Source organism: Antedon mediterranea, chromosome 10 (genome assembly GCF_964355755.1).
Source record: "Antedon mediterranea chromosome 10, ecAntMedi1.1, whole genome shotgun sequence".
Classification (NCBI taxonomy): domain Eukaryota; kingdom Metazoa; phylum Echinodermata; class Crinoidea; order Comatulida; family Antedonidae; genus Antedon; species Antedon mediterranea.
Genome location: NC_092679.1, coordinates 15,103,645 through 15,131,285, shown reverse-complemented (window position 1 = coordinate 15,131,285; position 27,641 = coordinate 15,103,645). Strand labels below are relative to the sequence as shown.

Sequence of the window (27,641 nt, the reverse complement as noted above, 5' to 3'; positions counted from 1 at the left end):
ATGGTATCTGACGATAATTTAACTAGTTGTCCTGACTATTTCAAGTGTTTCTGGAATACTACAAATAGACTAACTCACTATTGTCATACTCAATCAACCAATGAACCACATGATCGACCGCGGCCGATAATTGCTATTTCTGTCAAAGGTATAACGGTATAAAGTTATTGATAGGCTAATCTAACCCTGTTATTATGTGAAATCGCCGCACAACAACGTAGGCCTACCTCTTGGTATAATCCGTACCATCGAATAAAATATAACCGTAAGCGTAATAAACGCACTGTCACCCATAAATGAAATGAGTAGTAATTGTACTAATAATGTAGGCCAGTAGGTTTGGCCAAAGCATTGTAAAATATTTTCTTTGTAGCAATTTTTTTTAGAGTGACCGTAACTATTTATATACGGGTAGGCCTATAAGTTGTGGAATACATTGAAAACCGAAACAAAGAGTTAATATCTTTATACTTTAGTTAATTTTGTAAATTAATAATTTGAATATTGTAAAGCTTGAATGTGAATGTGAGGATAAAGGCAGTTTTTCGTTAAAATTCAATAAAAAATAATAATCTTGTTCATTAATTATTAAAAAACGAATTTTATTAAATTACGAATAAAACCAGACATATTAAAATTGTTTTCGTCACTTGTGTAGTTCGTTATTGAACATTTCTTTTTTCGTAATGAACGTAAATTAAATTAAAACTATAGGCCTATGTGCTCAGATTTTAATTAATGCATTGTTTATTAATTTAATTTTTATCAAACATTCAAATATGGTTGATTTTATAGGAATTCATGTTTGTGTGTGTGTGTGTGTTATTCATTTTATGTAAGTATTTAGATGTGGAGAGCCTCTCGACGGTTATTTTTATCTATAACTTTTAGGTAATCCGGCCTCATTGATTTACTTTTGTAATGTTTTTTTTTACTTTGTACTGTACTGTATATTGGCGAAATAAATGATATGATAATGATATGAAGTCAAGAACCTTTCGATTTGTTATGATGATAATTTTTTTTGTATTTAGCCTGCTGTATTAGCCTATACATTTTCGTTTTATCCTTCAAGGCAACACGAACAATATAGCGTCCTCTGTAGTTTTTTTATTCATCACTTTTAATACAGGTACTGATGTTAGATTATATATCAACAAGTCTATACATTATGTATCAAAGTCGAAATTATTTTTATTTTTTATGATATTGTTTGACAGAGCATTCCATAAATGCTTTAGTTCAAATGTAAACAATTATACAATTATTGTTTTTTGATATAATTAGAACGTAAACAAAAACACGGATTTAAATAAATGGATGTATTAATAACGGGCTGTTTTGGGGGGATGATGTCGTAGCGTATTCCCACGACAGGGCTTAAGACGAATCGTCATAACCCTATTGTACGACGCTTCCGTTAGCCGATATACATACATGTGTATACACACTAGCCAACAAGGCCGATAGTAGTAATACAGGATCTCGGAATAAACGGATTTAAAAAATAATCTTCGATCATATGGTTGGATTTCGTTCCGTTTATTATTAAGTACTGATGTGTTGGTTACACTTTGATGTACCGATCAAGACACAATGGGGTTAAACCGCAGCTTTCTTACTGTTTTCTCAAATTATATTTAACATATTGTTCAAAGATAATTACAAATGATTAACGATTTAAACTTTCTGTTTTACTCATTTCTTTTAACCGTTGTTGTTATTTTTATCAATGTTTATCAGAGCGTATCAAATCTTAAAGTTTTCTAAATAAAGTATAAATAATAGAGACATGCACTAACGGTACATAATTTCAGAAAACGAAAAAACAAAAAGTAAATTTTGAAATTAAACTAAATCGAAAATTAAAATCATCAGTATTGTAAGCTATTATAAAATGTAGAAAAACTCCAAAAGAAAAATCATTAACAGGCGATAAAACATTTTAAGAAACATCGATAACTTTTTTTTTAATCGGGAAGCGAATTCAATATGTGACGTATTGTCACCATAATAACATAAAGATGAATGAAACCAAATTAAATGGCCATTCTAATAAATTGTTTTTCGACGAGGCAGAAATAAAAAGATGGGATTCAAAAATACAAAAGGAAACACAGACTGATGTAGTTTTTAAGCCGAGAATAAAATTCTTAGGCCTACACGTAAAATTTTATTAGCCACACGCATCATATGAACAGGAATAAACTGGTGACAAGTAATCAATAACAAATAATTAGATCAATTAAAACCGATACACAACTGAAACTAATAATGAATAACAATAATAAAATATCAATAAAGCATTGAATTAAAAAATTAAATACATCATTTAGAAATACTACAGTACTTCTATATGATAATTTATTATTTCTAAAATAAATACCATTATTACATTTTAGGACAATTTAAAAATTGTACCATCATAAAAAAGATTATAGAGTTAGGTAAACCAAGGAGGAATTAGTTATTATAAACCTCAGCTAATTTCTCCATGATAGAGTAACTCCTCAACAGCACTCATATATGACGAGAATATAATGAAATCCCTGGAAGATTACTCGTTACATTATGCCTGTACCCAGTTTTGGGTGATGAGAGGCAATTAGAGATAACATTTCGTGCCTCAGGACAAGTGAAGTGGGCAGTGATGTAGTCGCATACTCGGTACTGTATCTTTAAAACGTGGTTCCCACTAGCGACGTAACTCAACCCAAGACAATGCCCATCCAATGATTGTGTTTTCCCCCTTCTGCAATGTTTGCAGCACTGATCCCACTTTTGATTACGCAATACAGCACTTTGCTTCGATACGTCGCTGCGTTGCGCTGCGTCGATAGTGGGAACCCACAAACAGCCCTGTCCAAGACCTCCACTCAAAAAGTATTAATACACATTCATTTTCGATTCCATTCATTACGTCAATTTCAAAAAAGTGGTAAATATTGTATTACATATACATTATCTTAACATACAATTCTTAAAAAGTGTCTTAAAGTAGATAGAAGTGTTCTGTACAAGTAGAATAGTTAAGTAAAATCATGCAGTAACAAAGAAGAATACAGTATTCTCGACAAGAATACAAATCTTTATCTATTCCAAATGTGCCTAAAAGAAAGAGGCAACTCATTTCTATGCCATAGATAAAAGAATGATGCTTAAAAATAATTTGAAAGGTTAAAATGACTTTTAAGGTTAACAATCTCTGTGTAATTAAGTTGGTGCTCCTTTTAACATCTTTGAACTTATGGACGATAAAGTACAGTACAGTTTTTGTGTGGTAAAAAGTTAAAGCTCTTTAATTTTTCGTGCTACTTTAACTGTACATAAAAAAAAGGCAAATTATGAGATCAGAAAATGATCTGTTCAATTTGAAAGAGTGATGCTTAAAAGTATCTAATTAAATTGGTGCTCCTTTCAACATCATGGGTATATATGTTGTATAACAAAGTTTTTGTGGTAAAAGAATTAAAGCTCTTTCATGCGACTTAAACTAAAGAAAAAGAAAAAAAGGCAAATTAGAAAATTCTCTATGCCAAGTGGAAGAGCTTAGAATTGTATTTAAATTGGTGTTCATTTCCAACATCTTGGACAACATTATATCAATTTCACTTAAATTACAAGATTTACAACAGAAGCACATCTAAAGAACCCAGGTTCCAAATAATTCCACATTCCAAGAAATTCATGTGCTAGGATGATTTGACTTTTAGACACCATACCTTACCAAACTAATTATTATGGTAACGTCTGCCTTGTTGATTTGAAGGTGGCGTTGGGTAGGAATGACTTCGGTTGGCACCCTGATTAGAAAAAGAAAGAGAATAAAATAAAGAAATCCAAATATAATCTTGGACTTAATCGCATATTTACTGCATGCACGAATATTCAAACTTAAGCTCTGTAAAACTTTATGTGATGTGCCCATATATGGACATGATGATGTCATATCACTACTAAATTTGGGCATATCACTACCATATTTAGGCACATCATACCTTTTTTGCCAAACTAATTTGATAGTGTAGACAGAGCTTTAGGAATGGCACTGAGAGTGTTTTCAAGCGGTCTTCCGAAAAAATTTTAACAAACAAAACGACAAGACATTCTCAACCATAATTCCTTTTGGAATCATTTTTATTTCAACACATCTAACAGCAAGTAACTTGGCATAACAGGATGGATAACCAATAAACATAAAACTAAAGAAAGTCTCATTTGAGGCTGAGGTAGTGCAGCAGACTAGCGTCAGTCACAGCTAGTTGAATTCTGCCATTTGGATTTCAAAGTAAGGATGTTAACCACCAAACTACAGCTCCATTCCAATTTTATTACAAAAAGGGAAATCCCATGAATAAGGTGAAAGGTATTTTACATATTTCTTAAATAATCCAATAACAATGCAGTATTTATAATCCTCTAAATGTATAACATTTCTAACAGAAAGGTACTTTGTCAAGTTAAGATTTGAACCCTGGAATGGGTAAGCAAGCATGTTAACCACCGAACTACAGCGCCACTTGTAGTAAAAACAGAGAAGATTTATGCAAATAAAAATACTGTGTTAAAGTTAAGGATTTGAACATAGAACCCTGGAATGGGTAAGCAAGCATGTTAACCACCGAACTACAGCGCCACTTGTAGTAAAACAGAGAAGATTTATGCAAATAAAGATACTGTGTTAAAGTTAAGGATTTGAACATAGAACCTGGAATGGGTAAGCAAGCATGTTAAGCACCGAACTACAGCGCCACTTGTAGTAAAACAGAGAAGATTTATGCAAATAAAGATACTGTGTTAAAGTTAAGGATTTGAACATAGAACCCTGGAATGGGTAAGCAAGCATGTTAAGCACCGAACTACAGCGCCACTTGTAGTAAAACAGATTAGATTTATGCAAATAAAGATACTGTGCTAAAGTTAAGGATTTGAACATAGAACCTGGAATGGGTAAGCAAGCATGTTAAGCACCGAACTACAGCGCCACTTGTAGTAAAACAGAGAAGATTTATGCAAATAAAGATACTGTGTTAAAGTTAAGGATTTGAACATAGAACCTGGAATGGGTAAGCAAGCATGTTAAGCACTGAACTACAGCGCCACTTGTAGTAAAACAGAGAAGATTTATGCAAATAAAGATACCGTGTTAAAGTTAAGGATTTGAACATAGAACCCTGGAATGGGTAAGCAAGCATGTTAACCACTAAACTGCAGTGTCACTTAATAAAAATAGACCTGGGCTTGAGGGTGTCAAAGAAGTAATATGAGCCATGAACATGTAGGCCTAGAAAAAATATGTACTACTAGTAAACAGAGCTGGACAATAGAGAGGGATTACCGGGCAAAGCATTGTCACAAGATCTTTAGGTTAATTGGCTTGATCATTTAACCTATGATGCTCACTGTCCTTCACCTCACGTACGTTGCGTGAGTAGCCTTCATGCAATATTAAATCCACATTAAAAAAAGGACGGATCTATGATCAATGTGCTAAATAGAATTATCACCTTATCTTAAGATGTGGTCTTTAGTAAAGTTATTGTGTTATTTAAGAGGTATTGTCTAATGATTTCCATGAATGTAATGGTTAGACACCTGAGCAAGGATATGGAAGTTTCTACACCTGAGTGTATTCTTGCCATTTGATTGGTTAACTTTATCATGTGTCTTTCAGTATAAAGTAGAACTCCTCCTTCTTCAACAAATTATAATATAATAATATCCTGGATTTACATAGCGCTTAATGTTGTGAAACCTCTAAGCGCGGAACATTATTACCCCATTCATTTTTTTGGATCAAATACGTATGGAAACATACTTCCATAATGCAGCTAGTAATCAGCGCAAGATTGTGTCTTGATCTAACTTGGTTCCAATTCATACACCTGGGTGGGGAGAGGCAAGCGTAAGTAAAGTAACTTGCCTAAGGATACAGGCAATGCGACGAGATTTGGATTCGAACCTCGATCTCACGATCAGTAGTCAAACGTCCAACACACAGCGCCACACGCCCTCACTCTTTATGTGTGTATGAGATAGCTTCTTGTTTTCGGTTTCTGTTTCTTGTTGAATTCTTAAAATAGTTTTTAAGCTCTAAAAGCTAACTAAGCTCTAAAAAAATGAATAAAATAAATTTTGAAATGCCTTTGATTTCCACTACTTTTAAAAAACATAGTTTATTCAATGTATCTGCTCCCACTAGATACTTATTCTCCTTAAGGACCACTCACGTGATCCTTAAGGAGTGTAGAAGGACCACTCACGTGATCCTTAAGGAGTGTAGAAGGACCACTCACGTGATCCTTAAGGAGTGTAGAAGGACCACTCACGTGATCCTTAAGGAGTGTAGAAACAGTACGCGAGAGGTTCCGTTGCACAGAGATCAGAGGTATTTATGCACTTTATAAATCGAGTTGATTAATTTTCTTACATTTAAATTGGGTAAAACATAAAGTGACATACATTTTTCCTAAAATGATGTAATCGTACATGATTTGAGATTAGGGACTGTGAGAATAAAATGGGTGAATGACCAAAACAAAGCAAGTCAGCCCTGATGTATCGCACAACTTGGATTAATAGCCTTTTCTTCGGCTATGTATCTCAAACAAATATACTTTCCATGGCTTAAATTCCTCATTCCTTTGAGTCATACAGTCCGGAGTGGATTAAATAAGGAATCATATCCTATTTTTTCACATAATTTTATCCTGTTATTGAAAACAAGTATATTCCTTCATGAAAACATTTTTTCTTATCTTCGAAAAAAGAGAAAAATTTGGTAACAGTATCTAGAATTATATTTGCTAAAAATGACAAGATTTTGACAACAAATATGGTGTCAATTAAAAAATGAATGACAGGGGCGGAGTTTGGGGAGTAGCAATCTATCAGGTCTCAGTTGTGTGATTGGTGTAAGTACATTTTCCTGGTGCTTCCGGATTCACAGATGTTATGCAACTGCTTCCCAAAGGAAGTACGGAAATGGAATGTTTGAATAGTTGAACAGATGCCGCCGCCAGACAGTCTAGATACCAAACGTACAGTACAGTTACTGCAGTATAAACAGGGTTCTATATTATCAATTGCGATACATTGGCTATGTGCCAGCACACAGAGTGTAATGTTTTGTAATATTTACATGTTTATATTTAATGTTTTTGTATTTTGTTTTGCAAATGGAACTTTCTAAACAAAGTACCTGTATACTGTAGAATGATTTTTGCTTATGAGTTGAATGTGAGAATATTGCATGAGTTAAAAGATTGACTGTTCTATTAAACAAGGCGGAGCAGAGATAAATAAAACGGAATAAGTTTACAAGGAGAAATAAAGAGAAAATTTTCATTAGTTGAAAGATTGACTTTTGATGAAACAGAATTAATATAGACTTTTAACTCATGAAAAAACCATATTCTCCCATGAATAAAAAACATTTATTATTTATTTTAAAACACACCTACAGTAGTAATGTTCAGAAAAAAAACTTGTTTTCAATTAATCAGTGTTGAAGGCTAGACCATGCAATATTGGTGACCTTTTTTAATTAATGTTCTGTTACACAAACTCTTCGCCTTTCATCCAGCTACGTTCAGATGAGTTATTATTTCTTTAAGAACAGTCATTTCACAATTGTGTATAGCCAACCACAATAAACAAACATTCATATAATGATACTGTATCCAAAATAAACTCATAGTCATTAAAATATAATCCATCACGTAACGAGCTTTATTACCAACCATTACGATCGTAATAATAACGTATACAGAATACTATTTGCAGGGTCTATGATTCGATCAATATACCCATGATTTTGCTCCATATTAACGCATTTCCTAATCCTGTGTAAATCAGAGTGATAGGTCAGCTGGGGATGAGTTCCATAGCCAGACAATTGAGAGCCTGGTCAAGTCTCCAGTATTTGACCAGCCACCCAAAGTGTTTGTCTAACCAGGACAGAATTGTTGAATCTATATACATTACTGCTACAATATGTCACAGGAAACCATAGATATTTTTTCAACGAAACACTTGAAAATATTAGGTGATCTTGGTTGGCATGTTTTATTACTTGATAAACAAGACAACACAATCTTGACATTATTTAATTCTTTTTAATCATTAAATGAAAATAGATAGTGAGTCCTACCATACCTGGCTTCTAATACCTGATCTCAGTGCTATATTTCCACATTTCATACATTTTCTCAGTAACATAGAAAATGTTGAAACACTGGTTCTCGTCAGATCACCGAAGTTAAGCAACATTGGGTCCGGTTAGAGCTTGGATGGGAGACCATTAGGCATTTGAAATCAGCACTGCTGACTCTTATGGCAGCCCCTGCATCTAGTATCTGCCTCAGACGTATTGGCTTATGCCTCTCCTCTGGTTAAGGTGGGCACTGGACGAGAGAAGCCCTTGGTCAATATTGGGACCAGTCAGGCTTTAAAACAGTCCTGGCTTTAGTCATCATTCAGAAGTCGGCATTAAATAGAAAATGTTTGGTAATACAGCATCTCATGTGTATCATATATCATGGTCTATGATACTACAGTAGGCGATACATTTGGAACACATGTAATGCTGTATAATCGATTATTCCCATGATACTAAAGAAGTATGCAAAACTGAGAATTGGGTGTTCTTGAAAATGTGGAAGGAAAACTTATCAAACACCTACTGGAATTGTCTTTGGAAAGAGTGTATAGTGGGAATCACAAGTGATTGGCAAAGGGAAACAATCAACTTCTGTCTGGGGTGAGAGGAGGAGGGAAAAAGGAGAGTGGAATCAAGTTGTCTTAAGGTATGGTAATAATCCAAAATTTATGTAAACTAGGAGACGATGTGAAATTTACAAGTACATTTAGACTAAACCCATTCCATTCTATATCTACAAAAAAAAAACTTTTTTTTTCTTTCTTTTACATTGTGTAACTCTGCCAATACTTTATTTTCTAACACATTCTTCACTAGGAGAATCTTGTAAAATGACTTGCCTAAGCAGAGTTTGTTGAAATAAAGACATTATCAAACCTAATAAAGATCCACAACAAAATCAACAGACACTAGGAAAGGGAGTACATTAATTACCTAGAAAGGTTCCACGTAAACTAACTAGATAATTGTTCATATAGTTCTCTAACATTGAAATAAATTGGTAAAGTGGATTTCTCAATTGATTCCAGTCAATTGATCATAATTGGAAGAGTCAATTTGAGGTGATAGAAAATGTCTTCATTGAAACTAGCTTATTATCTTGTAAGTAAACGATTGTCCGCACGAGAGAAAAGAAAATTGGTCAAACGGTTTTTTCTTTGTAGCAATTCAAGGATAAAATAGCCTCTTATAAAACACGCAAACACTTGAGACTTTGTTAGGTTTCTTTACGATTTTCACCAGTTTCAACAATTTCTTTTCATACTGCTTTCAAGTTTCTGTTAATTGGCGTTGTTAAAAAAGCAATGAATGCTGTTGAAGTAGTTCTAATATAGAAAACTAATAGCCTAGCTGAGTGTGAAATAGAATGTAGATTTTAATTTAAGTGAAAGTAACTCTTGCATATTAAATGCATATATATGAGGCTTCTTCAGTATTTTAAGCACCATTATAATTCCAAATACAATAGAATGGTACAGTATAAGGCACATAACTATTGGTAATTGTATACTAATAGTTACTAAACAGAAGCAGTTTTCGAAAGGAGATTTAAATTTAATAAAATAATTTCTAAAAAAAGAACAAAAGCTATATTTTACTAATTATTTTCAAAGCATACATAGAGTGGAATGCCTTGTTGCATTGACTTTATATATTTATATTATTGCCTGTTAATCTGTTTTGTGTTTTGTTTGTTTTGGTGCAATACACTCTTTTTCCCAACCAGTGAAAAACTTTAACTACTGTATTAATAACTCATTTATTGGTTTTTTGTTTTTTCCCTCTGCTTACTTCATTACTAAAAACTATTCCATATTAAATTTGTTTTTACATGTTATGGGCCTTTCTGGTGCACAAGTTTTTTCCCATTACAAAAGAAATTAATATTAAAGTGCAATATTTTAGTTCGAGGAAACAAATGCTCAAGGAGAAAACTCCAGAGTTTACACACACAAAGCATGGTACGTGCCTGGTGATGGCATGTGTAAGTTCCTGAGTTTTGCTAGTCAAAAATGCGAACGGCTATTAGACTCGAACCCATCACCTTAAACTCGTCTTTCAGGAATCCTACTTCTACACCTATATTGAAATTTGAGGACAATTTAGCACAAAGTATTATAAAGTAAATAATCTGCACTTACATATCTGTGTCGATCGTCTCGTTGTTTTCCATGTTGTTGTTGTTGGTGTCGTTGTTGGTTCTGATAATAAGCAGCTTGTTGGCCCTGCATGTTTCTATCCCACCCATGCCTGGAAAAAAAAAACCACAAATATTTACAGTTAATCTGTAATATTGTCAGATCATTTTTATGGTGGAAATCTAGTTCAATTGTGTTTACGAAAATAATAATAAAATAGGCAATGCTCAATCAACAACTCTGAACATAGTAATTAGTCCAATTGTCTTTCTTAGTGAACTTAAATGCAGAAAACAATACAATTTGTAACCTTCAGCTCGGAATTACAATGCTTCTTTAATGTTGTCATTTATTTGTCTTTCATTGCAATAATTAAACTACATTGTTTTGCCTTCCATTGTCTTTTGTTCTGCTTGCTCACTATAAAACATTTTAAAATTATTACATTCCTACATCTAGAACATCTCCAATTACATTACTTACATTATTATTACTTACATTATAATTATTGTATTACATTATTACTAAATTATTACACAATTATATCATTATTTGTAGGCCTATATTACTGTATTACTTAAATAAATTATTTGAATAATATTACACTTTTAGTAATACATAATTATTATCATTACTGTAAACGCAAGAAAGACATCGAACAACTTAAAAAACTAGCCAATGAAAGATCAGAGTGGAAGAAACTGGTAAAAGAGATTTATGGAGCAGCCCAAGCGGAAATGTTGGCAGACTTTTCAGCAAAGAGGCAGAAATCATTATCATCACTGTACTAATATTACTTTATTACATTATTATTACTTTATTATTATAATTACACTACATTATTACAATTATGTTTAATTTATTATATTACTATTAGTACACTATTATATTACTGTAATATTGTATTACTACATTATTATTATTATTACTTTATTATCTTTTATTATAATTATTACATTATTATCAGAAACAACCTCACGATTGGTTCACTAAGGTTCACATTAGTCTGTGGCATGAGCCAGGAATTGAACAAAGGAATCATAAGCTAGCAAGTTACACACCACAATGCCACAACTACAGTAACATAAAGTAAACTCTTTCTTTATATTCAAAAAGACTTTTTTAAATTAAGAAACTTAAAACAAAAATTTAAATCAGAAATTCCTCCAAACTCTTTTTGGTTAAATGTGGTTCCCACTAGCGAGCTGAATGATGTTGAGTGAAAGATAGAATAATCATCACGTGTGACCACATTGCGCTTACGTATTTGTGTTTGCGTATTTTTTACAATGCAGTTTGAAAAGTGTATTGAGACCCATAATTTACCTGGATGGCATAACAATACTATAGTTACTGTATTTTACTACGATAACAACAACATATTAAAGGTATCACATGTTGCCAATTGCGTGTTATTCAATCACAGTCTTTACTAACTAACCAATACATTTCAAACAATAGACTCAATTACCAAACTTTACATTTGTGTTGTCTTTGTGACAAGATGGACCACAAAAATGTCAATCAAAGGGAATCAATGCCCCAATGCTGCCGTAATACAAACATAACACCTGATTTACTTTAATAGTTCACACCTTGTGCTTAGAAGACTATACTGTAGCCTAGAGTGGGAATAATGAAATGATAAGACGAGGAATGTATAGATTAAGAGGAATGCATTGAAGGAAATGAATATAAATCTAATCTGAAAGAAATTCAATGGTATATAGACGGGAATAATGAAGCGACGAGATGAGGAAAGTATCAATTAAGGAAATGTACTAAAAGAATTAAAAATGATTTAAAGCCCCCTTCCCTACGTTTTTTAGATCTAATTTAAGATCACAAACTATATTTAATGTAAAAATAATACTATATGGTCCTATTGCGATAACTTTTTTCGTCTTTAAACGGTTAAAAATGAGAAAAACAAGTCGATTCTAATAACTAACTTTTCGATCGATCGTGAGGCCAAAACAAATGGAAGACTCCTAACTTTTCAGCGAAAATACCGGGTTTTGCCCAATTTGTATCAACGGAGTCTGGCAAAAATAGAAAGACAATTAATGCAGCAACTATACAACGTCAGGCTAGGTATATAGCTAGCGTACGATGTTCGTACGTTACCGATGTTTACCAGCTAGGCCTACAAAACTAAGCCTAGCTAGGCTAGGCCTAAGACCGTCCACGAGAGGTCGATCGCCGCGAGCTACTTAGGTAGTGCATTGTTTCTCACTTTTTATCATAATTTACCATAAAACGTACATTTAAGACAAGGAATGACATGGTTTAATGTTTTTAAAGTGATATATATGTATTATTTTCCAAAAAACGTCCAAAATTGCAGGGAAGGGGTCTTTAAAAGGAAGTCAATGGTATTGTTGGAATCCAGGACAGGAATATTACATACTCATCTTTGGAATAAGTTATCACTTCACATTTTGTAAGAGTGCAGAAAAAGACCTGTCTGCTTTATATTTAATTTTACGTTTTAAATTGTCTAGTTAGATGCTCACATAACCAAGAGAACCTGCGAGCCAGTCTGTGTACCTTAAATTGCTGGTAAATGGCATGCAGTTATGTGGGTTTTTGTTTAGATTTTTTTAGTTATTTTTTAGGTTCAGATTATTTTCTATTGGTTTTGCCGTCGTTCAACTCATTCTGGTGAAGAGTTAAAATCTAGCTATTATTAATTTTAGTATTAAAATTCCAATTGCAAGGGAAATCAATGACAATGTGGTTGATAGCAGGTACCGACTGGTAATGTAGACTCAGTCTATGACGTCTATGCAAGACCTTAGACAGTGAAGGTGAAGATCAGGTCAGGCAGACGTATCCTGGTTAAACAGTATTCTAGGCCAGGTCACAACCATTCCTTGTGGTTGTGGATCTGTTGTTAAGGGATCAAAACGGCCTTCAATGACTTCAATCATTTCCTAGCCAATGTGACAAACGTATACATTTTATCAAGCTCTGTCTTGTAATTAAAGACATTTACCACTAAAAAAATATATATAAAAAAGTAATAACAATTTATAAAGCACTACAGAAGAGGATATTTTATTTAAAGTCCAACTGCTTAATGTTAAAAACAATTTTAAATTAAGGATTGTTCAGAAGAAATATGTAATTAATTGAATGTCATAGGGTTTCAACTGTACGAAAAACAAAGATTTGACAAGACTGTTTTGATTTGTTGATCATATTTAGGATAAAGAGATATTCTCAAAACTAATGGTATAGATACCCTTCACACAGACATAATTTACCAAATCCTAATCATTGTGCAGGGCTTAAAATTCGTACACGTGTACTTAGTTAAAATACGCGAATGAAAACGGCATCTATGTCAAGAAATCTTCATATTTGATTGTGTCTGTCGTCTACTGCAGTTACTGCAGATATTCAAGAACACCATATATCTTTCTATCTACAACAATTTCAGAAATGTTTGCCCAAAATTACTAGGTATAGAAACGTAACTGTAATAAATTAATTACAACTACTCGAGTACATATTGTGGTATAATCTTTAGATGGGGTCTTATACTTAATGGTTTTGAAATAGAAGTGTGAAGTCAAGTACACATCATTTAGGTTCACTTTAAGTAGTTCATTCTAGGTGTTTGATTCAAGTTTGTTTATTTAGTGCCATTTAAACCATGCTGGATTAAGGACCATAGGCTTAAATTTTCACACCTAAATGACCTGAGTAAATTCTCTAGCCTGTCTTTTTAATACTGTTCAAACACGTACAAGCCAGTCTATAGGTAAATATCCCTTTAAGAATGTTTCTGGTAGTAATACTCGGACACTTACCCGCCTTGGTTTGAGCGGTATCCTCCACCCCCTTGACCACCATAACCTCCTCCACCATAGCCTCCACTCCCTTGACCACCATAGCCGCCGCCTCCTCCTCCACCGTTGCCTCCCCTTCGTCCACCATAGCCAGACTGCTCTTGTCTACCATAACCACCACTAGAGCCTTGTCCGCTATTGTATCTGCCACCACCTGAAAAATCATAAGATCAGTTTTCAAACATTAAAGACCCCTTCCCTGCAATTTTGGACGTTTTTTGGAAAATAATACATATATATCACTTTAAAAACATTAAACCATGTCATTCCTTGTCTTAAATGTACGTTTTATGGTAAATTATGATAAAAAGTGAGAAACAATGCACTACCTAAGTAGCTCGCGGCGATCGACCTCTCGTGGACGGTCTTAGGCCTAGCCTAGCTAGGCTTAGTTTTGTAGGCCTAGCTGGTAAACATCGGTAGCGTACGAACATCGTACGCTACCTATATACCTAGCCTGACGTTGTATAGTTGCTGCATTAATTGTCTTTCTATTTTTGCCAGACTCCGTTGATACAAATTGGGGAAAACCCGGTATTTTCGCTGAAAAGTTAGGAGTCTTCCATTTGTTTTGGCCTCACGATCGATCGAAAAGTGGGCGAATTACAGGTGAAAAACAAAAATATCAATCCGCGCGCAATGCATTTTGGGATTTATAGCGGGCCGCTATAATTATTAGAATCGACTTATTTTTCACATTTTTAACCGTTTAAAGACGAAAAAAGTTATCGCAATAGGACCATATAGTATTATTTTTACATTAAATATAGTTTGTGATCTTAAATTAGATCTAAAAAACGTAGGGAATGGGGCTTTAACTTAGGCAATTTTTTTTCGAAACAGGTTCATAAAGATGGTAAAAGTCTGGACTGCATCTGCGTAAATACAGTCATGGAAGAACAGGTCCATGAACTTGATGACAATTTTTAAAATGCTAAATTCCTATTTCTCTTTTTCATATAAATTAAAAAAAGGTTTTTAATTTCAAATTACTGAAATATTTATATTTTAAAAAAAGGTGAAAGCAGTTTTTCTGAAATGTTTTTTTTCTTCTATATTTTATTTTATTTTATTCAATCAAAACCAACAGCGATAAATACCGTCACTAACAGGTTTGAAACATTAAATAATACCAACAGCGATAAATACCGCCACTAACAGGTTTGAAACATTAAATAATACCAACAGCGATAAATACCGCCACATACAGGTTTGAAACATTAAATAATACCAACAGCGATAAATACCGCCACATACAGGTTTGAAACATTAAATAATACCAACAGCGATAAATACCGCCACATACAGGTTTGAAACATTAAATAATACCAACAGCGATAAATACCGCCACATACAGGTTTGAAACATTAAATAATACCAACAGCGATAAATACCGCCACATACAGGTTTGAAACATTAAATAATACCAACAGCGATAAATACCGCCACATACAGGTTTGAAACATTAAATAATACCAACAGCGATAAATACCGCCACATACAGGTTTGAAACATTAAATAATACCAACAGCGATAAATACCGCCACATACAGGTTTGAAACATTAAATAATACCAACAGCGATAAATACCGCCACATACAGGTTTGAAATATTAAATAATACCAACAGCGATAAATACCGCCACATACAGGTTTGAAACATTAAATAATACCAACAGCGATAAACACCGCCATATACAGGTTTGAAACATAAAATAATACAACATCAAAAACGGTAACAATAAAATACAGATAAATATATATATATATAACATAGATCAGCATGCCATAAACAATTTCAATTTAAAATGTATATTAATCAAACAGGTTTCTTGTTGTTATCTTGTTTTGTGGGTGGGGGGGGGGGGGAAATCTTGCACGCGACAAGAGATGTTGTTTCTTCTAATATAAGATACAATAAATTAATAAAAGTCGCACATGGACATATTTTGGGACGAGAATCGGAAAACTATGTACTTGGATCAATACCACCAGGAATAAGACCGTATAAATTGCATTCATAAAATATAATATAATGTATGCATAACATAAAATAACATTAGCATTTCTAAAACGCCTTTCCAAATCATTAGGTAAAAATGTATATTTAATTTACTGTTAGGTATTAAATCTATTCTTTATTGTTGCAAAACATTTCCTTTGATTTGTAACAAGCTGTTGCTTTTGCTATACATACCATACTGTTAATAGTCAAACAACATTGACACAACTGCACTGATTAATTGTTGTAAATAGTGTAAACATGATCAATTAAATTTACATGTAATTTAAATTCAATTCTGGAAAATAAAACCTTTTTTCAGTTTCAATTATTTTGAATTATGTGTTTGAAGAGTTTTCTTATAAATATACAATACTGATGTATCATATAGGTTTTCTTTTGTTTCAAATGTAAAAAACAATTTGTGAAATAGTGAGGTGAATACAAAAAATAATTATTTCAATAATAAAAAGACAAAAATCAAAACCCATTGGCTGGCAGGCAGTCAATTTTGTTCCAGGTTAAATTTTTTCAGTCCAATTTTTGGTCAAAGTGAATAACTATTATATGACATTAACATGAATTTGTTTTTTTCAGGTGGACAATATATCTTTATTGGTTAGTATGACATGGTGTGAATGAAAACTTTCCCAAATTTGTTTTTACTATTAAAAACACACTCCAAATATGGTAAAAGAATTTATGGTGAATCCGACATACAGTATTACTGTAGGCAAGCCCAATGATGTCCAGTTTTGGGAGAGTTGACTATACAATCAAACTATACTCCCCAGTGTAACAGTGCAAGAACAAATTAGATTGAATCAAGCTCAAAAATGTTTTAAAAAGCTTCTAGAATTATATAATTTAAAAACAGATTTTGCTACTGTTGCAGTATACTAAATACTTCCCTGGTCTCTGCAGGCCCAATTAATTGAAATCACTGACAATGATTATAACAGATTTATTGATAACAATACAGAGGCTTGTGGTGCTATACAGAACATTAATAATGCACCTTTCCTAATTCTAATTAAAAAAGTGTATCCTCCCAAATGTTACATGGTATGTATAGACTGTATAGCCCACTTGAAGCAAGCTGGTCAAGCTAGGCAAGCTGGTCTTGCAAATCACACACCTTGAGGTAAACAAATGATTATCCGAAACAAAAAACTGATCAAAATAATTGAGGAATATCTCAAGGTCTCAAATTGCTTTGAATTTTAAATAGGCACACCTTTCGATAAAAATTAAAAATCAAACTCAAGCCATGTTTTCAAACAGCCTTGGTGATGCCATACATTCGGTTGATTTTATATTGTTAACACTCGCAACATGTTGACGCTCGTTGAGAACAATAAAACAGATTGGAAACCTCAAATATAAGAGGAGTTAATGGGACGCACAATTGTACTTTAGTGCGTACAAGTACCGGGAATGACGCATATATAAACGCTACAATCTGCCACAAATTGATTAATAACAAATAAAGTGGAACACAAATGATGGTAATCACTTAAAATATAATACGTATAATTTTAAGATACCTTGTTTGAGCGGATGGTTAAACTATTGAGAGGGGACTTGATCGTCCTTAAGTTTTGTTTATAAACAAAATCAGGTACTACAATATTACTCTTAACACCAATAAACTGGAAAATTAGATCATTACTTTTTCACTTGAAATGTCAAGATTTATATTATGTTTATCTACAAATTAATTCTTTTTTAGGGTCAGTTTCAGTATGGGCTTAACAGTATGATCAAAGTTTCAGAGGGCCTGGGTACAAAATGTGGAAAAAAATTGGAGGGGAGGTTGCAATATACTTTCTTTCTATCTTATATTATCCAGAAATAAGTTATAAACATTGAAACATAATATACCAAGGGAAGAGCTACAATATAGTCATAAATAATCAAGTTCAGCCCCTGAAGAATAAATAGTTAATACATAAATAAATAAGGGCAACATTTATAAACTTAATACTGTACTTTTAAATATATAATTCTCTTTTGAAATTTGGATTTGCCAAAGTATTGTGTCCAAATTTAACCTAAATTAGAAGCAATATTATATTCTGTTACAATACTATAAAATATATTTAGTCTGGTTTAGTTTTATATTATTTTTCTAGTATTTTAAGATTTTTTAAAAGTATTTTGGATATAATAATTTAAATGTTTGTTATTGCATATAATAGTGTATCTAGCCAAATATGTTGTTTTATTTTTGACAGGTTTGTGACATGGAGGTTGTATGTTCAAGTCCCACCGGAGAATTACTTGGTATTCTCAATGTATACAGTAAAATTACCTAGGGGAAAATATCTGTCCAATTAGAAGGATTATGGATAAATATATGTCTAATTAAGAAAACCTCACTTTAAAACAAATAACTATTTAAATTGATTATGTACATACTACTGTATTATAGTGAAATTCCTACGAGCCCATATTATTGTACAGTAATTCAGTAGCACTTCACTTACAGATAAAGTACCTACTACAAAATACCTTAGTACACACTTCAGCTAAACCAATTTAACATGCTCTTGGTCTACCACTAAAGATCCCATATATTGATTATATATTGACTCCATACCCTAATCTACACTAGGCTCCACTTGAACTAGGCACCCCAATGATCAAGACAGCGCCATATTGGCTAACCGATAACTATGGTTCGATCAACATATTCGTCTACAACCGATTGAGATACAGAAGTCGTAACACCACTTAAATTAACCGTGACCTTTCGAGTATGAATTGGAAGATAATGATTGTTACTATCATTAAATATTGATGATCGTAGACACAAGCCTGTCACAGATATTGATTGTCAGTCAGTTATGTAAACACAGTAGTACCTACACATCTGCCTTTCCATTACTCGATACACGTAAAAGTATCATGTCTAGTGACAACAAACAGTCTGCAATATCATGTCTGCTGACAAAAAACAGTCTGTAGTATCGTATAAACTGACGACAAGTACCCAACACCTAAATACCTAGGATTTTTAGTCGCATGGACGCGACTCTATAGTTCACTATGTCGGTCGGTCGGTCTGTCTGTCGGTCACTATGCGTTTTATCGCTTTCTGACCTTATCTTGATATCAGTTTAATCTAGCTAAGTCAATTTTTCACAATATATTCCTTATGGCCAGGAATCGATGTGGTTATGTTTTCACGGTGCGCAATAAAAAATTACGCGGTCTACGCACGATTTAACAAAATCACGTTTGTAATCATATCTTCACAACCATGAATCACAATTAAATAAAATTTGGTACTCATAAATTTCAGGGCATAAATCATCATATGGCAATACAATTACGTGCGTAGCGCATGTAACGCATGCGTACGCGCGCTTAAATTTTCAAAATATATTTTCGATGAAATAAGAGTACGTTTCAGGCAATTTTAAACGTTTACAAAATTGCCACGAGTGCGCAGATTTTTGCGCGCGCACTGCGCGTTAAATGTTGTTGCGCACTCTTTTTGCCCGATTTCTGTTTTCTTGACTTACTTTTCAACTCAAAATTACGTTATACGAGCACGTCAAAAGTCATAGGCTACGCACGTGTAAATTAAAAAAATATAAATGTTTTTAAACATTTCAACATTTTTAAACATGTTCAGTAATTTCGGTCAGTTGGTAGATTGGTCGGTCGGTCGGTAAGCACTAATGAGCACGCAACTGCAGCCATCTATATGGCCTTGTTAATTTACATAGCGCAAATTCCATATGTTCAAATGGCGCTTTTCACATTATTGCCTCTATTATTTTTATCAAACAGGTATGGAAACATACTTCCACAATGTTACAGATAGTAATAAGCGCAGTTGGTACTTTGACTTAACCAGGTACCCATTTATACACCTGGGTGGAGCAAGGAAAACATAAGTATGTGTTTTGCCTAAGGACACAGGCAATGCAATGACTATGCATTGGATCTTGCAACCAGAAGTCCAACATTCAACACTACGCCACACGCTCTCAGTCTATACAGCACTCAACGCTTTTCTGTAAACCAGCTGTTTGAATGACTGGTTACATCCCTTCCCAATTGGTAGAACAGGGTTAGACCCCCTTGATGCTTTTTTATAGCGAGATTAGATGCTACAATTTGGTCTATGGATAGGTCTGTTGCCGTAGCTGCAGACACATATACTCCAGGCTGTTTATTGTCGCTAGACATGATACTGTGTACAAATCAATTGATATTGTAGACTTAGATCCTACAGTACCTTCAAGTACAAATCAAAAACAAAACAATATAAATCTACTTTGAGACTACAATAATATACTATGGGCACAATGCTCAATATCACTCAATACAAATAAAGGTGTTTTTTTTGATAAATAAGATTTTCAACTTTTTAATTATTGTGCTTATCATAAAATAAAAATGTTAAAATATCTCAAATAAAAAAAAAAATTGAATTATCTTTTCTAAAGACTGTTTGGGGCTTTCCCATAGCATTCTATTAAGACACTACTAAAAACAAGTTATAAGTTGGCAATAACACAATATATCATAAAGTTTAAAAATCATAAATAAAAACAATGTAAGTTTACAACTACATAATCCTTCCTTTTTATCCCCTTAAATCAATTTAATCCACAAATTACACGCCATACAATATATCTGATCGCGTATAATCCATTTTAAAACATTGCAATCACCTTCTCTTAACATTCCACACTGCGTTTAATATCTCCAAGACAAGAGACCATGGCCACAGTCAGATGTGATTTATAATTAGCAGTATAGATAGTTTGGGTGAATTCTGTATCCGCAAATTTTGTAGCGCACAATAGTGATTTTCTTTTTATATGGTTTGATGTATGGATGTATTGAATTTTACAAGTTAACTAAAACTTATAGATTTATTTAAAATGCTATAAAATCTCTATCAAAGAAAAGTTTTTCAAACTAAGAAAGAAGTAAAACATGTTCGTTCAACTTATCAATTTAGGCTAGTGTCAGATCTTATAAATGTTTACAAGCTCACAGAAAGGAACAGTGGCTATTGGGTTAGCACAGGCAGATCCTGTGGAAGGGGTATTGCTTGGGGTACATGCTTCACCCTTTTGAAAGATAAAATGAAATTATGAACTTATTTCTTATACCTATGTTGACAGACTACATATTTATATGTTAGCGCTCCTCTGTTTACAAAATCGTGGCTCCGCCCTGTATACAGGTTCACGGTAGAGACAGAAAAGCAGTCTTATCATGATTAGCAGTGCACGCTAACTATCTTAAAAACAATACATCCATTGTTGTTCATATACACGTGCCCTACCCGAGTCAACAGCTTCAATAAAAGCATCATTTTAACATATTGAATTTACGCTATATAAATACATTATTAACAATAAATTAAAAAGTTACACAATATACAAAAATCAGTACAAACGTCATTCAACGGCAAAATTAAGGTCTGCATTTGAATACCTAATATTTGTAGTGACATATTTTCGTGGTTCTATCTGACCATGTCAGCCAGGTTGTCTACCAAATATTACTCCCTATCTCTCCTTTATTTATCCTTTTTCTATATCTTTTACAGACTGTCGAAAAGTTTCCCTCAACTACCTAGCAACGTTTGCGATAACATACTCTAAATTGTGATTTGATATCAGGAGGAATTATTTTGTATACAATGCTGCCAACGCAACTAACCTAATTTAAATATATTCGAATAATGTAATATTTACTAATTTAAGGTTTAATAGTTTTTTTATGTAATGTAAGGGTTAATGATCAACACAAACACCAGAGGGTGACATTTTATGAGATATAGTGCATGCAAATTAAGTTAACTATATTACTAGGACATTTTTGTAAAAATTATAAAATAATTAAATAAATTCTAATTCATATAATACTATGTTTACATAATCTATATTACAGATTCTATATCTTATTATATTTATTCATTATTCCAAAAGCAAATTACTCAAAAAATGACAATGATGTGAGTATCAGTGGTTCAGCTGTTTCTCAATCTTATATAAAATATTAGTAAGTAAAAAACTAAATCACAATCTTAACACTGACAGTGTTATAATTTGGAAGCTTTTTTAAATATCAACAATGAATTTAATAATCTAAGCCTAGCTGAGCTGGTGTAAAAATATTAATATTTTAAATGTCTTTATTCTCTTTAATCCACAAGATTTTAGTTGTTGGATTAATATTCTTCCTTTCAAAATCCTAAGTTCATATTCGTAGTAATCGGGATTAAAAATCATATTTCTTGAAGTTTAATAGTTATTGCTAATCGGTTTACCTTCAAATGTTTTTTTTTTTAAATACAAGGGTGAGGAGGAGAGGCAGTGCTTGCAGATTCAGTTGCCCAAGGTTCAATGGTGTGTCCCGATGGGCAACCTAATAAACCCGTAAAAGAACAAAAATATAACAATGAAACCACCAAGGTGAAGAAATATGGGGAAAAAATGAATGTAAAAGGCAACCATTCTTTTTAGATTTTCCAACCTCTCTGTCAAAACAACCTTTTTCTGGTTAGAGATTGCCTTTAAAAAAAACAGTAGAGGAACAAATAAGTTTTTTTTCTTTTAATTATTACTATTTTTCTATTTTCTAAACTACCTATAAATTCTATTAGTATAAGAATGCAAGTTTGAATCTCAGATCACTCCAATTAGTTTAGTTTTTAAACTCCCTTTCCTATACCATTTATTTTAGTTAAAATATATATAATATAAATTTATGCAAAGTACATTTACAACTATACAACACACACAAAATAAACCCAAAAACTTCAGATTATTTTTGCAACTGGAATTAACTAAAAACAACACTTACTACCTAACAATACTCCAAAGTAGCAGGCAAATAAACTATTTTGAATGGGGATGTTAAGGAAGAATAGAACACCCTATCAAGTGGTAAATTAAAATATTTGGTTAGTATACTGAGAAGGCCACGTATGAGAACCGTGCTTAAATCGACAGAAAGGCAGGACCGGTATCTAGTATATACAAGGCTGTTTTAATCCAAGAGATTCAATTAATAGAATAGTCTGTGACTGACAGGTTAATAGTAAGCTGATTGACAGTATCTATATCAAATGTTTACCTAGGCAATTACAACAATGTAAACAAATATGCTAATTAGTAAAATAATACATTTTATATTCAGGTGATTTATATGATGATATATCTTAGGTGATATTACATGCAAGTTTGCCTATTTGACCACAATTTTGATGATGTTTATTTGCACAATAAAAGTGAAGATAGGAAGTTTTCAAATGACCTAGCAAATAAATGTAAATCATTTGTTCAAGTCGTCATCCTGCTTCGTAAATTCGACAAACTTGTGGAGGGTGGGGAGATAATCTGTCTCTAGCAGTCAAACTGGGCTGAAATGCGTACAGGTGTGGACAACACGACAGGGGCACAGATGGACCGGTACACAGGGGTAACCGCCTACTATTTCGAAACATGCACTGGGTTCTTTACATGAGACAGATACACTGAATTTGGATTGCGGTGCTTCTGCTATAAGCGTTCAACTCGACTCAATAATTTTTTAACAATTTATTTCTAGATTGTCGTTATTTAATTATTAGATCCTTTGAACCTTAATCAATGTTATGTAATATTTGTTATTGGCAAGTTTTCCTTACTGATAAACAACACTGGTAGCCATCAAAGAATGGTGGAATATACAAAACAGTTTTATTATTAACTTTAAATTCATGTAAGCACTAAAAGCCTACCATATACAAGTTTTATATTCTCTTTGTTTTGTTCATTACGACTCCATCTTAACTCGTCAGCTCATAATTGGGAAAATTGGGCGATGGACAATAGAATCAACATGTTAATTTTAAAAACCATTAACGCCACAGCACAAGAAATCATTCTGAAGGTAACTGAAGTAAAAGCAATGGGCACTTGAATTATCCTTGCCAAGCGCTTGTATCATTCTATTCTGTACTCCTAAGTACTAGCTTTCATTTGAAACACTCTTCTACCAAGGGCTCTCTATTCTGCCAGTGTACATATAATGTACTGTATCTTCAAGCTGCCTAGGCCATCTTATCTACGCTCTAAAGGGTTTCAAAGTACCTCTCAGCCAGGGTTTACAAAGAATGACAAGTGGCTAGAAAATCAGGATTAACATTCTATGATGGCCAAACGATGAGTCTCCTATTTAGTAGCATTAATTAATTACATACTTAATTGATCAGGAATATTAAGGGATTTAGACTGTAAAATAAAGGTGTTGATAAGATTAGATTAAAGGTGTTGATAAGATTAGAGAAGACTAAATAGGAAAAAACAAACTTCAATTAAACCTTAAGATAATTAATAAAGTAAAACGAAGTGATTGATAGCTGCCATGTATGTATTGTGATTTTTAAATTTCAGGAATTTCAATTCATATTATCATTTGATCTTGTCATAGATTAAGGTACAATACATTACAATAAAGTCCTTTACTTTAGTACAACCTTTAATATTAACAACAAAATAAACTTTTAGTACGTAAATAGTGTTGAGACCTTTACTTTGAGAATCTTTTATCAATTATCTTGAAAATAAATACATTTTTTTTTAAATAAAAGGTAAAATAGATTTATAGCAAAAATCAGAAAAGGAAAAAACAGTCACAGTATAAAGAATAAATAAACAAGTAAAGCTAACATGTACCTCAAAATAAAGAGATGGCATGACAAATAAATACAAATAAATAAAGAAATTAATTCAATCCTTTTTTATTTCAATTTTCTAAATAAAAATGCGCTGAATACAACTAACCGGCTGTACGACCTAAAATATTGAGCCATTCATCCGAAATACTTGTATTAATCTTTTACCATCCTTACTACGTGTCTTAAGTGTCGTCAACATAATCAGTTACTTAATAAACATTCTTATTCATAATTACTTGCAAAATCTTCCAAATCTGAAAAGAAAATCTTGCAATTTAGTGAGACAAGTATAATCCTAGTTTTGTTTCATGTTTTTGTTCGTAGGCCTGGTTATATTACATTGGTATTTTGAAGTACTTCTGTTCTATGACATATGGTGGGCCTAGCTTTGTATAGTAGTTACACTCACTTGAAACTACATGGGACGGCTAAGGCTGCTCAGTAGACTTTATCTATTTGTGTCTGGCTTACTTGCTCTGCTACAATCTAGTTTTTATAACACACCTAAGAGTATCGTTACCATTTGATTGGTTAATTGCATATCACAGTATAGTTCTATTGCACTTTAAAAGTTCTTTTTAATATTTTGTACCCCACATGGCTCTGACTGGTGTGTGAAAAAAAAACAACCTGTAATAGTCTAATATGACCAGGGCTTAACGATTTCAATATTAAAAAATACATGTTACTAGTTGATATAAGTCTCATCTTTTGGTAGGATTAAATCAATGGCTGTTAAAAAAGTACAAAGGGGAAAATCACATATATTTTAAACAGAACAGCCATTTTGTTTGTTTATGAAAACAAAAACTTTCATGATTGACGGCTGACAACAGTTTACTATCTGTAAGTAATGACATAATTAGGCAAGTTTTGGTAAACAATCTTTCACACCAGATTTGTGTGTGGCTGTAAAATATTAGCATACTGTTCTTGTATGCCTCCTACTTATTGTGAGACAAACAAAGGCAAAGGGGAGGCCAAACATGCTAACAATAGTTTTAAGTGTCCAGTATTTGGACATGGGCTAAGGATGAGGGCATGTCAAATGTAGCTGGACAAAGCAATTCACACCTGTGTATGAACCAGCCTAGCAAAACATGGATGCGTACTCTATGTCACAAATATTTTTTTTTTTTAAATTTTAAATCAACTGACAGAGATGAAAACTTCCACTAAAAAGTTGATAAACATGAAATACACTTCTTTATAACTGAATATTTTTGCACATGACCCTAATTTTTTGTATAATATATTTTTATATTATATTTTTATCATTGTACCGTTGATAGAAATGAATAAATGTTAAATTATCCCGGTTTTGGAAAATGCGTGTTGCAAACGGCAGTCATATTCACCAGGATAGAATTAACACAACTAACATGAAAGTAGATATTGGGTTGTGGAGAGGTTGAGGGTTTGAAAGAGACTAGCCGTGGAATAGTTAAAGTTAAATAGGCATAACTATACATTACATGCTCATCCTCGCTATTTCATTGGTTGATTTCGAATCACATGATGTGCATTATTTCTTCCCATTTCAATGATTAAATGTACTATTAGATGGTAAGAATTTTTGTAACAATTTGTTGTACAATTAATAAACTGCTTATTAATTTTCTTTATATATATATTTTTTAACTTATAAAAAAACCCAATATACATATAGGTAGGTATAGTTTCAAAGAAGGAAGGAAGTTAAACCTAACAATAACTACAAAGTATGGTTTTCTAATAATTCACTGTCATGTAAAATCAATACAAAAACTATGGTCAGTTTTTTATCAAACCACATGCCAATCATTAGACAACTCGTTTCCATGTTTTCCCGTTGTGATTACCGTGAGCTGCCTTTGCTGCGTGTCTTTCACAAAACTTCCCGGTGGAATATCTCCACTAAGTATACATGTGGAATTCTCTGGAATTTAACAGATCCCTATGGTTGACGTGCTTCCCACTGGCTCCCAAGGGAATATATACCATTGTTCCTACGCTGTTTCTATTTTCCAGACAGTGTCTACTGGACTTCTGATGGAAAAATCTAGGTGAAGTAGAATCTAATTATAAAATATCAGTTTAATCAATTTTTGTTAAATATTATACCATATTTAGGTTTTGTACTAATTCACACTTATGGGTACCCTAGTGTCCCATGATTTTGAAAAATTTTGCATTTAATAATTTAATATATAAGCTGGACCTATAAATGAATAGATCCATGATATAAGTACCGTCATGTGTAAAGTCATATTTTAAGGATGCTTTTATCATGGAATTTTATCTTAATTAAGTCTATATTATTTTAAATATAATAAGTAAAATATTTTGTAAACATTTATTATGCTTTGTAATTTTTAAATAAATGTATTTATGTTTATTTATTTTCTACATAATAAAAACATTGCAAACATTTTGTTTTGTTAATTTTTTAAATAAGGGATATTTAGATGCTCCAGAAATGCACAATCATGACATACCTCGAATTAATCTTTAAATACAGTCTGTCTTAAATATTCATAAAAAATGTCTTAGCAAAATTTAAAAACATTCATTTGCCAACAAATCTTATTGCATAAAGCAGGCATAACGGCAAATAATAGCTATTCTATTGGCCGCTCTATTTATGTGTCAGAAACACACTGGCTTACTAAATAATTAAATGGTGGCAGCAAACAGGTTTTTATATGAATTACAAAATCAACTTTGGGCCTACCTACTGTTACTAAATAATACTGTGGTGCATCGCTAACATATTAAAAATAAGCATGTAAATGAAAACTTTATTC

The 27,641-nt window shown here is 32.6% G+C and overlaps 1 protein-coding gene across 2 annotated transcripts in view; it reads right to left on the bottom strand.

The window, feature by feature from the left end:
- Window positions 1-2,131: 2,131 nt before the first annotated feature.
- Window positions 2,132-27,641, bottom strand: part of LOC140060201 (5'-3' exoribonuclease 2-like) — a 51,657-nt gene continuing 26,147 nt past the window's right edge. For both annotated transcript variants that reach the window (XM_072106312.1, XM_072106313.1), the window contains 3 exons: window positions 14,118-14,310; window positions 10,303-10,411; window positions 2,132-3,803 (listed from right to left, as the gene is read on the bottom strand). In XM_072106312.1, coding sequence (XP_071962413.1) covers window positions 3,732-3,803; window positions 10,303-10,411; window positions 14,118-14,310 — 374 coding nt within the window. In that variant the 3' untranslated portion in view covers window positions 2,132-3,731. The remainder of the gene's footprint in view (window positions 3,804-10,302; window positions 10,412-14,117; window positions 14,311-27,641) is intronic.